The 14,862-nt window shown below is 53.8% G+C and overlaps 2 protein-coding genes and 1 long non-coding RNA gene across 10 annotated transcripts; 2 read left to right on the top strand and 1 right to left on the bottom strand.

Annotated features, from left to right (window-relative positions):
- The first annotated feature begins 101 nt into the window (after positions 1 to 101).
- On the top strand, positions 102 to 8,193 carry Rab1b (RAB1B, member RAS oncogene family). 2 transcript variants are annotated; one of them, NM_001109979.4, is given in 6 exon segments: positions 102 to 186; positions 1,814 to 1,886; positions 2,129 to 2,224; positions 2,325 to 2,420; positions 6,595 to 6,726; positions 6,817 to 8,193. In NM_001109979.4, coding segments are annotated over 6 exon segments (606 nt in total). In that variant the 5' UTR covers positions 102 to 172; the 3' UTR covers positions 7,012 to 8,193.
- A 672-nt stretch (positions 8,194 to 8,865) lies between these two features.
- Cnih2 (cornichon family AMPA receptor auxiliary protein 2) lies at positions 8,866 to 14,535 on the top strand. Of its 5 annotated transcripts, none has more exons than XM_087574033.1 (6): positions 8,866 to 9,216; positions 12,643 to 12,711; positions 13,112 to 13,159; positions 13,380 to 13,492; positions 13,590 to 13,733; positions 13,905 to 14,535. In XM_087574033.1, exons 4-6 carry the CDS (start codon positions 13,422 to 13,424, stop codon positions 13,930 to 13,932), a joined length of 243 nt encoding a protein of 80 aa, XP_087430159.1. In that variant the 5' UTR covers positions 8,866 to 9,216; positions 12,643 to 12,711; positions 13,112 to 13,159; positions 13,380 to 13,421; the 3' UTR covers positions 13,933 to 14,535. The 5 variants fall into 5 exon arrangements, with proteins under 5 accessions (XP_087430159.1, XP_087430157.1, XP_087430162.1 ...); XM_087574031.1 differs by having other exon boundaries at positions 8,866 to 9,220; positions 12,643 to 12,737; NM_001025132.1 differs by having other exon boundaries at positions 8,889 to 9,220.
- LOC102555354 (uncharacterized) lies at positions 9,176 to 10,979 on the bottom strand. Of its 3 annotated transcripts, none has more exons than XR_015652805.1 (3): positions 10,791 to 10,979; positions 10,364 to 10,514; positions 9,176 to 9,237 (listed from the first exon to the last, which is right to left on the bottom strand). It is a non-coding gene; the product is annotated as an uncharacterized LOC102555354 (long non-coding RNA). The 3 variants fall into 3 exon arrangements; XR_015652808.1 differs by having other exon boundaries at positions 10,388 to 10,536; positions 10,791 to 10,976; XR_015652804.1 differs by having other exon boundaries at positions 10,364 to 10,536; positions 10,791 to 10,971.
- Positions 14,536 to 14,862: the final 327 nt, after the last annotated feature.

Raw genomic sequence — 14,862 nt, 5'->3', positions numbered from 1 at the left:
CGAATATCCATGGAAACTACAGGTTCCGCAAGGCAGCGCGGCGCAACCCGAGTCGGAAGTATTTGCGGCTGCGCAGCGCGGGCGGGGCCTCTAGGGCGGAGCGGCCACCATCTTGGAACGGGAGGCGGAGCAGAGCCGACTGGGAGCGACCGAGCGGGCCACCGCTGCCGCCATGAACCCCGAATAGTGAGTGAGCCCCGCCCGCGCCGTGCGGCGCAGCCTCGATCCTGTCTATGGGGCTATATGCTTGCCGAAGTTGTCTGGCCTTGGTCAGAACTGCGCGGCGCCCCCACATCCGGGTCCCTCTTCCGCTGACCCCCCCCTTACATCCGGGTCCTGCCCTCCCCCCGGGATCCCCAGGACCCTGGCTCAACACCCCGAGTTCTGCAGCCCGGGTCCCTGAGGCTGCAACCTGGATGGGCAGCACTCGGAGCCCGCTGCGCCAGCCCTCACAGGCCTTTTCGGTTAGGTGACCCTGCAGATTTGGTCTTCCTGAGCTTCAATTTTTTTCCCACCCACAGCTTGACCAAGGGCAGGCTGTTTGGAGCCCATCACAATAGTTTCTGATCTCCAGAGTCGAATACTTTCAACTGGGCTGTGAACCTTTCTTTGCCTTTCTTCTGGAGCCTCTGTCCCGGGGCCGGCCCAGAATCTGACCAGACAAGAGGGGACCCCCGAGTCCCTGCTTGATTCACATTCCCTACAGATCCTTTCCTCTGAGGCTACCATTTGCCCTGCCTGGGTCGCGCTGTCATGTTGCTCCCGGCAGTCCGTCCTTTTCTGTCCTCTCACCTTTGCTCAGGCCTCCAGTGCCACTGTCACATAGCTTCCCTCTGCTGTCACACTGCCAAAGCACATTAGGTGAATGTGAATTTGCTTGCTCCCTTAGAGCGGAATTTTTATTCCTCAAACTCAAACCCTACATACAGTTTTGCACCCACGTTATCTTCTTCCCCTTCTCCACTTCCTTTTTCTTCCCCAACTCTAGGCCTCAGATTTCCTTGAGGAAGGGTTGAACTCACTAGTGGGCTTAGGAGGGGAACAGAGAAGGGAGGCTACCAGCTGTCAAAGAGCTTGGAGTCTGACAGGCCTGGTTTCCAGTCTCACAGTTATCAACTGCTTAGGACAAGTCACTTCCCTTCTGTGACCTCTGGTTTCCTCCGTAGTTGGAAGTAGTAACACACTTCTTTGCACTGTTGTGAGCATGTATTTCAAGTACATCCAGTTACAATTTAGTATTTACCACTGCTTCCATGGCCACTTGTTGACCGCCTCTTGTGTGACTTCATCTCAGGCTCTTTCACATTTTTGTTTTGTTTTGGATTTTTCAGACAGGGTTTCTTTGCAGCCTTGGCTGTACTGGAACTCACTCTGTAGACCAGGCTGGCCTCTGACTCAAAAATCTGCCCCCGCCTCTTCTGAGTGCTGGGATCAAAGATGTGCACCACCTTCCCCCACCACACATACACCCCACCTCCCATCCCACCTTCATGTTTATTTTTACTTCATGGGTCAGGCTTTCGTTTTTGGGTCCTAAGCTGGCATAGTGTAAGGCCCAGCGTGAGTTTCTTAAATAGTGTCTGCCAAATAGCACCGCGTATTTCTTAGCAGATTGTGTTCTTTTTGACACAGGCTGAAGGTTTTTGTGTGCTAGCTTATTGGGGATACTAAGGGTCAATCAGGACAGTAGAAGGATCTAGTGAGCACCAGAGTAGACCAAGCAGAAGTATGCCTTGTAGTGCTGTCATGCTTACTACAGGAAGGAGGGGGAACTTCCTGCTCGCCTTCATACCTTCCCGTCTTCTCTTGCCAGTGACTACCTGTTTAAGCTGCTTTTGATTGGTGACTCGGGCGTGGGCAAGTCATGCCTGCTTCTGCGGTTTGCTGTGAGTAAGAAGCACCCCTGTATTATCTACTTGGGGTCCTGGCTGACCACCGGGAAGAGGAGGGGGCAGCTCAGAACACAGTAGTTGCAAGTCCGAGAACTAAGAGTGTGGTGGCTGGAGCTGCCACAGCAAGGGCCCAGGCCCTGGGAGTCGGGTGATTAGAACTGAGGCTTGGCAGTGAGAAGCACCACAGGGGCAGGAAGCCAGTCTCTCCAGTGTTTCACTAGCCACAACCTTTTCAGGATGACACGTACACAGAGAGCTACATCAGCACCATTGGGGTGGACTTCAAGATTCGAACCATTGAACTGGATGGCAAAACCATCAAACTACAGATTGTGAGTATGGCTTTTCTCCAGCCCTCGGGCAGAAGTCTTTTCCTTGGGGTGGGAGTTCTCCTGTGGCTGACCTACCTACCCTTTTCCTCCTGACTCATAGTGGGACACAGCTGGTCAGGAACGGTTCAGGACCATCACTTCCAGCTACTATCGGGGTGCTCATGGCATCATTGTGGTGTATGACGTCACTGACCAGGTACTCCTTGCAGCCTTACCTCCTGAGCCTTGAGTTTTGATTTTTGCTTCTTTTCCTTAAACTTTCTGGAAGGGAGACACTATCTGAATTGCTTCATAAAAAGGGCAATAGGACCACAGAACTGGATTCTACCTAGACCCTGTCATGGAGTCTTGATAGAACTAGGCCACAGGGCACCTGCTGCCTTAGTCTAGACTTTCCAGACTACCCGTGTTTCTATCCACTGGTTGGTTACTATTGCTCCCTGTCTGCAGATTCAGGAAGCATTGGAAGGCTTCAGACAGCACAAGAGGGAGCCCAGTATAAGAAGAAATTCTGAAATCCTGTATCTGCTGTGGTGGCTTCAGTCATGTGTCACTGGCAGCAGCCAAAAATTGTCCTGACAGTGTCTTACATCTTATAAACACTGTAGCCTTTAGATTTCCTTCGTTAGTTACCTCATAAAATGTGAGTTTTGCTCTGTTACCAGCCTATCCCAAATTCCTCCACTGAAATGATCCTTTTCTGTCTTAGCCTCCCTAGTAGCTGAGGTAGTGGGGAGCCACCAATGTGCCTGGCTTCTAATTGGTGATGATGGTGGTGGTGGTTTTGGTTATTCTGAGACAGGGTTTCTCTCTGTATCCCTGGATGTCCTGGAACTTAATCCGAATAGACCAAGCTGGCCTCAAACTCCTAGGGATCCCCCTGCCTCTGCCTCCCAAGAGCAGGAATTAAAGGGGTGAGCCTCCACTGCCCAGCCCTGTGAGTGTCTTGTGATGCTCATAAGAAGTACCTCATTCTCTCATCTTAAAGATGAAGATCTGGGGGTTGGGGATTTAGCTCAGTGGTAGAGCGCTTGCTTAGGAAGCGCAAGGCCCTGGGTTCGGTCCCCAGCTCCAAAAAAAAGAACCAAAAAAAAAAAAAAAAAAAAAAGATGAAGATCTGGTTCAGGCTGCTGCAGTAGCTTGCTAAGGGCCTTCCATCTAAGAGCCTAGTCCTGATCCATCTGCTTTGCTTTTTCTATCAAACCTTGTTGCTTCCAGTCCCCAGGGATATAGAAATACAATTAGTCCCAGGCTGGAAGAGCCCAGAGACTTTGATACCCCTGCCTCCACTTCTTTTTTTTTTTTTTTTTTTTTTTTTGTTCTTTTTTTCGGAGCTGGGGACCGAACCCAGGGCCTTGTGCTTCCTAGGTAAGCGCTCTACCACTGAGCTAAATCCCCAGCCCCCCTGCCTCCACTTCTATGCCTCCACTTCCTAGCTCTTCTTAGCTGGATGAGCTGAGTGTCATTCAAAGGTCACCAAAGGCTTTAGTTAACTACCAAAAACCCAATCACCTTCTTGCCCAAATTGACTTCTTGCACTTGTTTTCTTCTCTTTCCTTTTCTTTTTTTCTTTTTCCCTTTTCTTTTTTTCGGAGCTGGGAACTGAACCCAGGGCCTTGCGCTTGCTAGGCAAGCGCTCTACCACTGAGCTAAATCCCCAACCCCTTCTTTTCTTTCCTTGAAGATAATGTGTGAAGCTCCCCGTCCCACCAACCTAGCACACACTCGTCCACTGGCATACCTTTACTGCCCATTAACCCATATTTTGGGCGTCCTCTTCTGTAGTTTGGGTTTGCCTTGTGTTCTGGAGTCCTTATGCCCAGACAGATGCCCCATTGGTTCCCATGTCTGTCTGCTTGAGCTGGCCCTTGGCGTCTGTAATGGCAGTAATCTCTTCTTACCCAGTGAGTGAACTGTGAAGCCCTGTGCTCTGCTGTGCTTTCTGTTGCCACAGTGAGCACCAGGTGTTAACAAAAGGCTCTGTCTGGTCCCCAAAGGAAGCCAGGGCATGAATTCAAATGAGCCACAGAGGCGCCTCCTGCCTTGTTCTCCATAGGCTGCTCAGCATCTTTCCTTAGACTTCCCAAGACCACCTGCCCAAGGGTGACACTGTCCACAGTGAGCTCCCCTCCCCCATCCGCCATCAAGAGAATGCCCCAGAAGTTCACAGGGCAGTCTGATAGAGGCCATTCCTCAGTTTAGATGTCCTCCTTCCAGAAGTTCAGGTTTGTGTCAAGTTGAACTATGTTTCACATATGAAGAAATGGTTTTCCAGAAGTATCAGTAGCCTGCCTCTGGAATCCCAGAAAAACAAAGCCCTTTCCCTGCCTTCAACTGCCTCTGCCGGCTCCACACCAGCTGCAGGATGCAGGCTCCAGTGCACAACTCACCATCTCCCCAATGCCCTGCATCCTCATTGTGTAACATAGTCCTCCCTCGTAAGGTGACCAGAAAACCCCCTTCTCCATAGTCAGTCTCAAAGCACCTCCATTCTTTCCTCCTCACTTCATCTGTCCCTCACAATAATGGCAGTGATGAGGATAATAGCAGCTCTTGCTAATTGAGCGCTTGTTAGGAGAGGCGGGCATACATTCTCATGCAAACAACAGTGCTGCTGGGAGGTGTTATCTGTACAGAAGAGGAAACTGAGAGCCAGGTCAGGTGACTAAGGTGACAGTCAAGATTGTGCTTTTCCCTGCTTGGTCCCCTGGCTTAGGACTTGTTTAGTCCATCCACTTCTTAGTTCTGCATCTTGTTGGTTTGGTCTGCTCTAGTCCTGCCCAGGCTCTTTTTCCAGAACACAGGTGTGACCCTGTACTCTTCATCTAAGAACCCCCCACTAGCTCATGATCATGCCAAGTCCATCTAGGTTAAGGCCTTTTGAGCTCTGTCCTGACCACTCCTCACCAACTCCTCCCAGCCTGCAGTCTGCTCTTCTCACTTTGCCAAGATAGCACGCCCTCTCATTCCAGCAGATGCTGTCTCCTCAGCTGGCAGCTTTGCATTAGCTGAGTCCACACTTGCAGGCTAGGGTTAGCTGTTGCTTCCTAGGCAGTAGTAGTCCTAGAGCTGCCCAGTACTGACTTTTTATTCTAGCTTGTCATGTGTGTGTACTGGTCTGTTTCTCTACAGTCCCCAGTACCCTAAGGCAGGTGTATGTATGATGTCCCCTCCATTCAGCATAGAGTCCAGCTTAGGACATCCTGGTGTGTACATTAGAACCCAGTATATCTTGAAGGAAAAGCAGGAGCTGGAGAGATGGCTCAGTGCTCACTACTCTTACAGAGGACTTGGATTTCCGTTCCCAGCGTTAACATGGTAGCTCACAGGTCTCTATAACTCCAGTTCCAGAGGAGCTAATACCCTCTTCTGGCATCCAAGAGCATGAGCCACACACATGGTGCACATGCTTGCAAAACAAACTCTTTAAAAGGAAGAGGAAACATAGCTCTGGCTTAAACCCATTTCTAGAAATTTCATCCTTTGCACAAGTTCCATGTCAAGCTGCTAGGTGAATCTGAGACTCATTGAGGCAACTTTTGGTACCAAAAGTGGGTGAACCTATTTCCTTGACTAGCCAGGATCCCCCTGTGAGGAACCTTCACCTCCCATGGATTCCAGAGCTTCAAAATTTAAAGACAGATTATGTAACTCAGTCATGAAAGCCTATAGCTTTGGGAGGGCAGGGCAGGGCTTGGGGAAATGGTGAAAAGGATTTTTCTGTGTAGCTCTGCTGTCTTAGAACTGACCAGGCTGTCCTTGAACTCAGAGATTCACCTGCCTCTGCCTCCTGAGTGCTGGGAGTAAAGGTGTGCATCACCACTGCCTGGCTCCTTTTCATTATTTTTATGTGCATTAGTGTTTTGCCTGCTTGTATGTCAGATCCCCTGGAACTGGAGCTACAGACTGTTGTAAGCTGCCGTGTGGGTGCTGGGAATTGAACCAGTGCTCTCAACCACTGAGCCGTCTCTCCAACCCCCCTTTTCATTACTTTTATCTTGAGAAGGTCTCACTAAGTTCCCTAGGCTGGTCTCAAACTTGTGATCTTCCTGCATCAGCCATGCCTGGTATCACCTGCCTTTCTTCTGATGCCCTTGGCTTCCTAGGAGAAACAACTGCTGGAAGCAGGAATGGCCTCTAGATCCAGGCAACTGTTGAAGTGATGGCTGCTGGCCGGCTGGCAGCCATTCTGTTCTGGTTCTGGTTTTCAGGTTTCCACATAGAAGAGAACCAGGGGAAAGCCAAACCTGAAGGGGAAGACTTTATCTGAACCCCCATGCTCAGGGCTCCTGCCTTTCAAAGGAGCCCTGTTCTCTAGGTCTGGGTAGGCCTGGGTTTGGGTGCTCAATAACTTTGGACACTGTGCCTAGGAATCCTACGCTAATGTGAAACAGTGGCTGCAGGAAATAGATCGCTACGCCAGTGAGAATGTCAATAAACTGCTGGTAGGCAACAAGAGTGACCTCACCACCAAGAAGGTCGTGGACAATACCACAGCCAAGGTGAGCAGGCCTGCCCTGGCTGTCGGGTCTGGATCCCACGTGCCTTCACCACTTCTCCCATTGCTCCTCTCTCTCTTCTTTCCTTGGCAGGAATTTGCAGACTCTCTGGGTGTCCCCTTCCTGGAGACAAGTGCCAAGAATGCCACCAATGTTGAACAGGCATTCATGACAATGGCTGCAGAGATCAAAAAACGGATGGGGCCAGGAGCAGCATCTGGGGGTGAACGGCCCAACCTGAAGATCGACAGCACTCCTGTGAAATCTGCTAGTGGTGGCTGCTGCTAGGGGGGGGGGGGGGTACTTGGGGGAGGGGCACCTTCTCCAGATGATGCCCCTGGAGGGGGCAGGAAGTGCCTCCCTCTCCTAGGGCATTTGAGTCTGTAGCTTTGGGGTGTCCTGGGCTCCCCATCTTCCTCTGGCCCATCTGCCTTCTGCTCTGAGTCCCAGTCCTGTCAGGGCCCCCATGGAGGACATGCAGAACCTGTGGCTGGGGTGGTCACAGGGACTGCTCTGCTGCTGCCTCTAGGTACCTTGAAAAGATGCCCACCACGCACCTTTCTCTGTAATGAGGGCTCCGCTGTCTGTCACTCACCCCCATGTATGCTGCACTGGGTTTCTCTTTTCCCTTCTTCCCAATAGCGAGGGCCTCCCTGCCTCTGCTGCCCCTGGGTGCAGGCAGTAGCCAGGGATCCAGGGCCTTAGATCCAGGGTCCTACATCGGACCTCAGGACAGGTGACAGGGCTGCAAGAGCCCAATAGTCACCTTTTCCTCATCTCTGCCTCACTCCACGCTCCCACACACGGCTTGAGCCGTCCAGCTGCGGTTAGGTCTTGAGCACATCTAGGGTAGGTGGGCGGATGGCTGTGCTGGGCCTATGTCTCAAGCCAGAGGGAGCCTGCTCCTGCCTCCCCCTGCCCTGCCAGAGCCAGGCCCGAGTGCTGCCTGCCCACCGAGCCCCTTTGTCCCTGAGGAAAGCGGAGGCGGAAGGCCCACCTTGCCAAAGGCCGGGCACCAGCCTTAACCCTCACTCTGCCAGCACCACCTCCCTTTTCCCAGGCAGCACATCTGGCTTGTTCTTCCTCCATTCCTCAGAGCCTGACAGGGCCAAACCTACTTCTCTGGGGAATGTGGGTGCAATTTGGGGTTGTGGGGCTCTTCCCCCCTCCCAACTCAGAATCCTGGCCCCACCCTCTGGCACAGCTTCCTGTAGAAAGCCTTTGGTCTTTACCTAAGAAGCCATGTCCTTTGTGCTGTCTCTTGCCAGTCTCGCCCTACAACCTGTCCTCCCCTCCAGTGTGTATTTAAGTCCCTGGGCTGCCCCTCTGGGAGGGAGCCTCTTCTCCCAGGTTCCCCTCTGGTGTCATGTCAGGCATTTTGCAAGGAAAAGCCACTTGGGAGAAGATGGAAAAGGATGAAAAAATAAATTTCCACTGGCCCTTGAATAAGCCAAGGGTTTTTGCAAGGAAGCTGTGGTGACTGAGTGTGGTCTTTGGTCTGAGTCAGCTTTGAGTTGCTGGGTGGAACTGAAGTCCAGAGTCTGGTATGATTGATGCATAGGGGGTCCTGGCTTGGACTGTGTCTTAAGTTTGCTGGTAAAAGCCCTTGACCCACATACTGGGGCTGGGAATGCCTGCTGTGCTGCTGTGGGATATCCCCAAGGGCCCAGCACGGATCTGTCAGAGGGAAGCTGGCAGGAGGCTATCAGGTAAGCCACCAACATCTACTGGGACAGGAGTGCGAGACATGAAGTTGGGAGCAAGAAGCCTGATGAACTGCATTGCACTTAGTCCTCACCTCCTCCAGTCCCTGACTTTAGTCCCCTCTTCTGGCTTGAAGCCAAATGCCAGCTATCCTGAGCTTCGACAAATGTTTCACATCAGGACCTCAGTTGTATCCCTCTGAGCCAGCACTGTGTGTGAGATTTAGAGGCGAGGTACAGAATGTGGCTATAGTGCTAGTTGTCTAAGAGTTGTACCAGGAACAGGCTTCCAGGTCTGTGTGTTCTGAAGGTGCATGAACACTGGGTTCACTGGGATAAGTAGCTGTGCTGGGCCGTTGAGGCTGGCGGAGGGGCGCTCTGAGTCTCAGCCCCGCCCGAGGCCGCTGCACGGCGGCCCCGCCCCCGGCTCCGCCCCGCCGGCTTCGCGGGCTGGAGAGCGAGGGAGCCGCGGGCGAGGGATCGCAGGATGAGCGATCGGGGCCCGGGCAGCCGGCAGCGGACGCGCCCCCCGAGCCCCACGGCCCGCGCCCCGCGTCCCCCACGGCCCCGTGGCCCAGGTCCCGGACGCGCTGCCTGTGTCCCTCGAGTCCGGTGGGCCATGCCCGGCCGGCCCTAAGTGTGGGCCGGGGGGCGTCCCCTTGCGCCCAGACCCCGCGCTGGCGCCCCCCGGGCCACCGCCCGGCGCGGGGGCCATGGCGTTCACCTTCGCAGCATTCTGCTACATGCTCACCCTGGTGCTGTGCGCCTCCCTCATCTTCTTTGTCATCTGGCACGTAAGACTGGTCTCCGGCTGGGGGCGGGGTAGGGGGCAAGTGGGCTTATGGAGCAGGAGGGGGCTGGGGTTGATGGTATCAGCGCTCCGGGAAAACTTGAAAGGTCTTTTCCACTATCCCCCATGGCTTTTGTTCATCCCCCCCCCACTAACACCCCCTTGTCGTTGGCTTCCTTCCCAGGGGCAGCCCCCCTTCCTTCACCACCCCCGCCTGTCTGTGGGTATGTCAGTAGGTCCTGACCCTCTCCTTGCCTTATCCAGTCATTGGGTAGGGGGTGGAATTCTTGATCCTTATACATTCTCAACCATCCACCCCCGTCTGTCCATCGGGCAGTTTGTCTGTGCCCCCCCCCCCCGCGCGCTGAACCCCTCCTTTGTGGGTTTTTCCAACCAGAGTGATGGAGATGGTTGCTATGGAAACTGCATCTGTTTACAAGACCCGCATATCTTGGAACCCATTAACCCTGTCCCCTCCTGGACCCCTCTCTGACCCAAGAGGGATAGGTTCGAAGCAGCTCCAGAAACCTAACCCCAACCTTGTCTCACTTTCACTTCCCAGCTTCCTTCCTATTCCTCCACACACATGCCTTTTGTCTATCATGTCCCCCACTCCCGGTCTGCCCTCACCCTGGCCTACCCTCACACACCTCACTCCAGAATGTCTCTGTCTCATCTCATTCTAACGGTTTCCCATTGGAGAGGGTTCTTCTACCTAGTTCTCTCCTGGGCTTTCCCAAGGGCCTCCTCTACCTGGTTTCTTTCTCTTCTCTGTAGAACTATGAGCCTCTGGCTCACTGTTGAGGTCTCTGCCCCCTCCTTCCAGCTTCCGCTCCACTGATGCCCTCTGAGGTTTCTGCCCCATATGGGTCCCATACAGGCCTCTCTGTTGTAGCTTCTAGCACCCTCATGCACACCTCCTGGTCTCATCTTCATACTCTTTTAATTGTCGGTTCTCTTACCTGACTGCATCCTATGTGCCTCCCTTCCTCCCTTGCTTAGCCTGACTTTCTTGCTCTCTCCATTTCTTGTCTTTCTGGGACCTGCTGCCCCATCTCTTTCCTTTGCCCCCTCCTTTCTCTGACATATGCTAGAGCACTACTGTACTAGAGCCCCTGAGCCCCCACAGGTCTCTCCAGACACGTACTCTATCTCCAGCCCCGTCCCTCACTTTGTTGCTCCAGTCTTCATCTAGGTCTCCCAGTTGGGTTTCTTGTCCTCTGCTCTGTTTTTCTCTTCCTCCATCACTTCGAATCCATTACGAGCTTCTTGTCCCAGGCCCAGGGCCTTGGACATTCCTGTGGGGGCAGAACTTGGGTCCTAAGAATTAGAAAAAATGGGGAGGCACCAGCAGGGAAACACAGGATAGCTAACTAGCTCCTGAAATTCAAGAAGCCCCTTCTTACTCATAACTCCACTTTCCCCGACAGAGCCCCTCTTCTCAGGAGGTTCTCAGAGAAGCCTGCCTAGGACAGTTACATAGCAGCTGCTAGGGAGTCAGGCTGCATGAGACCCACACTTTGGCCTTGCAAAGTGTCCAGTTAGATGAAGTCTACTAAGGTTTGGATCGGCACCTTTGTTCTCTCTGCAAACCCTTCTGGAGCCCCTTCCACTGGGAGGCACTGTGCTTTTCACCCTTTTAGCTTGGTCATCTTATCAGGCTGGAGCTGTTTCCTTATTGGTAAAATGGGCTTGTAGATGTGAAGGCCGGGAGAGAGAGTGTGGTCTTCAAAGCTGTTCAAAGTAAAGCATTCTGAGCCAGAACCCCAGGTCCCACTAGTCACTAGGCAACCCTGGTGAGTGATGTGTGTCAGCTGTCACAGTGAAGAATTGTTTGTTCCGGGGTTGGGGGTGGGGGGAGACGGTGCTGAGTCAGCGCCAGGCAGCCTGGGGGGTGGGAGGCTCGACACCCGCTGCTTGCTGGTGGTGCCAACTTGGGGGGGGGGCAGACAGACGGTACCCTTCCGCCCCTGCTGGACCCTGTTGCTGTGCCTCTCAGGCAGGCAGCGGCCCAGAGTCAATGAGGAATTGGGGGAGGGGCTCCAGATGGCCCAGCTCCCTCCCGGAAGCCCATGTTCTTTTCCTCTGAACCGTATGGGGTCTAGGATGTTTGGGGGTGGTGGGCCTGCTGCCTCATCCTGGGGCTACAGGGGAAGGGAAGGAGCTCCCCTTCCCCCTCAGTCAGGCTTCTCTGCCAGCCTGCCTCCCCCAGGTTACCTGCAGTTCCTTCCAGGTCCACAGCTTCATCTCAAATAGCTGTTCCCTCAGGAATTTCTGAATACACTACCATCCCCCAGACACAGACACACCATAAAATAAGGCATTTTGGGGCCTTTAACTGTCACCCCCAACCCCCTTAACACAGGCCCTTTGAAGCTGGCTACTAGAGACCACATCTCTCCAGATCCACGGCCACCATCCATCGTTCGCACTTAGACCACCCACCCCACCCCACCCCCGACACTCAACAGGCATGTCTTGGCCCTTCCCTGATCTGACCCTCTGACAAAGTGAGTAGTCCTTTTAACTGAGTTACAAGTTTACTACTCAGTAGCCCTTGTGGCCCTGGATAAGATACCTAACCTGTTTTCTCATCTGTAAGTCAAAAATGAAAGTGACACTAGCACCTAAGTCATCAGGTTGTTCCCTGAGCCACTAAAGCCTGCCAGGTGTCTGTCTTGGCTGTGACCGATAGCCAGCTTGCATCCCCACCATTCCTAAACTGTTGCCCCCACTTCCTGGCTTTATAACCCACTAGGACTCCCTCTGCTCCTGTGTTGAAGCCTAGTCTTGGTTGGCTGTACCGGGACTAGCTCTGTCGACCCTTCCACCCACCTTGCACCATTCCCTCTCTTCCCATTCGCACAGCACCCAACCCCGGGAACCTGCAGCTTTCGAATGTTCCTTCAACCTTCTGTGCCTTTGTATCTGTCATTACCACCGCTTGGACTGCATTTCTCCCATTTGTTCACCAAATGACTAGTCAGCTTGAACCCCACCAACCCATATGGAGTTCTGCTCTACCCTCACCACTCATCAGGACTTCTCTCTCCAACCCCCTGGGGCTCTTCTTGGACAAGAACTGTGTACCAAGTCTCTAGAGTCCCTGTACTAGCATGAGCCCTTGGAGAGAAGGCCATGTCTTGAAATGTATGGGGAATACAGTAGATACTAGGTATTGTCGACTGCTGTGTGAGCTTGGACCTGTCCTGCTTCTCCACTAAGCAATAAGTTTCATTTAACAGGATCTCCATGTACAAATCCCTATTCCAGGGAAGGACAGGCATGAGTGATGTGTGTGTGTAAGGGGGGTGTTACCATCCAGATTCCTCCAAGAAACCCATGCTCTTTCCTCTGAGCCATCTGGTGCCTGGGGTGTTGGGGGGGGCTGCCCCAACCCTGACGGGCATACACCCCCACCCCCAGATCATAGCCTTTGATGAGCTGCGGACTGACTTCAAGAACCCCATCGACCAGGGGAACCCAGCGCGGGCAGTAAGTGATACATGTGCTGTGCTGAGGTGTGTCCGTCCGTTTGTCTTTTTGTCATGGTGGAGGGTGGAAATGGAGATCGGGAAGATGGGGGTGTAATGTGGAGGGCTGATGAGGTGACCCTGTCCTTTCCTCCGTCCCAACCCCCGCAAACACCTGGAGCAGGCTCAGGGCTCGGGTTCCTCCTGGTGGGGAAGCCTTTTCCAGGCTCTGGGCCGTTGCCATGGAGATGCGGGTGAAGGCCCCTCCATGGCGACAGTCACCATGGGGACGGCGGGCTGCTTTCCTGAGAAGACACCGCAGAGAGTTCTGGCGCCCTCTGGTGACCACACTCGGGGCCGTGGGAGGCGCCCTGGTTTCTGCTCCTTGGCTTCCCTTATCTAGGCCCTTTCCTTCCCTACAGCGCGAGCGTTTGAAAAACATCGAACGCATCTGCTGCCTCCTGAGGAAGGTCAGTGTCAGGAAGCTCCTAGCTAGTGCTGCCCTCACTCTCTGTAGCCCACAGCGTCCTTCCTCTTCTTTGCCACCCAGGAGGGTGGGAATGGCAAGCCAGATAGGCCTTTTAGTTCTGAAATCATGGTGGGTTGGCACTTCCTAAACACTACTACCCCTCTGTACCACTGGGTTCGTCCTGGAACCAGACTACTGACGTCTCACCCTCACTCCCTCAGCTGGTGGTCCCGGAATATTCCATCCACGGCCTCTTCTGTCTGATGTTTCTGTGTGCAGCAGAGTGGGTGACCCTGGGCCTCAACATCCCCCTCCTCTTCTACCACCTCTGGAGGTGAGGGCAGTTACCTCGGGGAGATAAAGGTGGGGGCAGGGCCGGACGGGGACAGACCTGGGTGGCTAGAGGGGCACTCAGGCCTCCCTCGCACCAGGTACTTCCACCGTCCTGCGGATGGCTCTGAGGTCATGTATGATGCGGTCTCTATCATGAATGCTGACATCCTCAACTACTGCCAGAAGGAGTCCTGGTGCAAACTCGCCTTCTACCTGCTCTCCTTCTTCTATTACCTGTACAGGTGAGGCTTTGGCCACAGCAGCTGGAATCCAGGCGAGGGGTGTCTCAGGTTTGGGGCTCTTAATTCCCAGTCCCTCTTTTTGCCTTTGAGGAATATAGACACTCCAGGGCATGACTGGAAGGGTGGTAGGCTTCCTCAGGACACAATTTCACAGTCTCATCTCCCCCACAGTATGGTTTATACGTTGGTGAGCTTCTAAGGGGGAAGCCGGCCAGGGAGCAAGCCCAGAACGGACCGGACGCCTGTGCACCCCCAGCCCTGCCCCTCTGGCCACAGAGGCCTCAGCCCTGGGGAGGGAGGAGGCACTGGTGCCTCCAGCCTCTCCACCCCCCCAAACTGCTGCTGCGGGGACCCCCGCCCTCAGAGCTCTCCCCTTCCGACTAGGGCCAGGCAAAGCTCTAAACAGGGGTGGGGGCTCCTCTGCTAGCCGGCAGCTAGGCATGGCAGTTGTCCTGGAAGGGGTAGGACTTCCGGTCTTGTCCGTTTCAGGGGAATTTGGGCCCTGCCAACAGGCAGACCTTGATCCTGGAAATTCTGGGCAGCCCACCTTGGCCCTCACCCTGAAGCTCCCCCTGCAGGTGGGGGGGCACCTGCACCAGGAATGAGCAGGCTCAACATGGGGGCAGCCCCACCCCTAGTCTGCCCTCTTCCCCTCCCCAGGCTCTCTTTCCAACCCAGTCTCTACTTATCACAAATCCAGCCCACCCTGTCCCTTGGACCTATTTTCTATGTTGCCTGGAGGAGTCCAGTACCCTATCCCCGGACATTTGTGACAAAATATGAATAAACTACTGAAAACACACAGGCCCCAAATTCTGCTTCTAGAAGGCTTGAACACATAGGGTTAGGTGGAATATTCTAGAGGTGACAACCCAGAGCTAAATCCCAGCACTACTAGCCTGGGCTTTTCTGGAGTCCTCTCAGATGTATCCAAGCAAGGTCTAGGAAGTCTCCTTTGTAGTCACCTTCCCATCCTCCCTCCCAGCTGTGTCCAATGCAACCTTCTAGCTGTTTTTCAAGGCAGTATAAGCTACTCCAGGATGCTCTTCCTGGATCTGCTCACCCTTCTCTTAAACAGCCTGAAGCCTAGAGTCTTTGGACAAAGCAGATTCTTGCGGCTTCCCCTTGG

Source organism: Rattus norvegicus, chromosome 1, assembly GCF_021556685.1.
Source record: "Rattus norvegicus strain SHRSP/BbbUtx chromosome 1, alternate assembly SHRSP_T2T, whole genome shotgun sequence".
NCBI classification, from domain to species: domain Eukaryota; kingdom Metazoa; phylum Chordata; class Mammalia; order Rodentia; family Muridae; genus Rattus; species Rattus norvegicus.
This window is presented reverse-complemented; position numbering and strand designations above follow the sequence as displayed.

What these genes read in the sequence shown, in the direction of transcription:
- Rab1b (XM_087598100.1), top strand. An exon ending in GCCTGCTTCTGCGGTTTGCT is followed by an intron (nt 1,887 to 2,128) that starts GTGAGTAAGAAG and finishes CAACCTTTTCAG; the next exon opens with GATGACACGTACACAGAGAG. An exon ending in AAACCATCAAACTACAGATT is followed by an intron (nt 2,225 to 2,324) that starts GTGAGTATGGCT and finishes CCTGACTCATAG; the next exon opens with TGGGACACAGCTGGTCAGGA.
- Cnih2 (NM_001025132.1), top strand. Translation starts at nt 9,140, where the DNA reads ATGGCGTTCACCTTCGCAGCATTCTGCTACATGCTCACCCTGGTGCTG. An exon ending in TCTGCTGCCTCCTGAGGAAG is followed by an intron (nt 13,160 to 13,379) that starts GTCAGTGTCAGG and finishes TCACTCCCTCAG; the next exon opens with CTGGTGGTCCCGGAATATTC. An exon ending in TTCTTCTATTACCTGTACAG is followed by an intron (nt 13,734 to 13,904) that starts GTGAGGCTTTGG and finishes TCTCCCCCACAG; the next exon opens with TATGGTTTATACGTTGGTGA.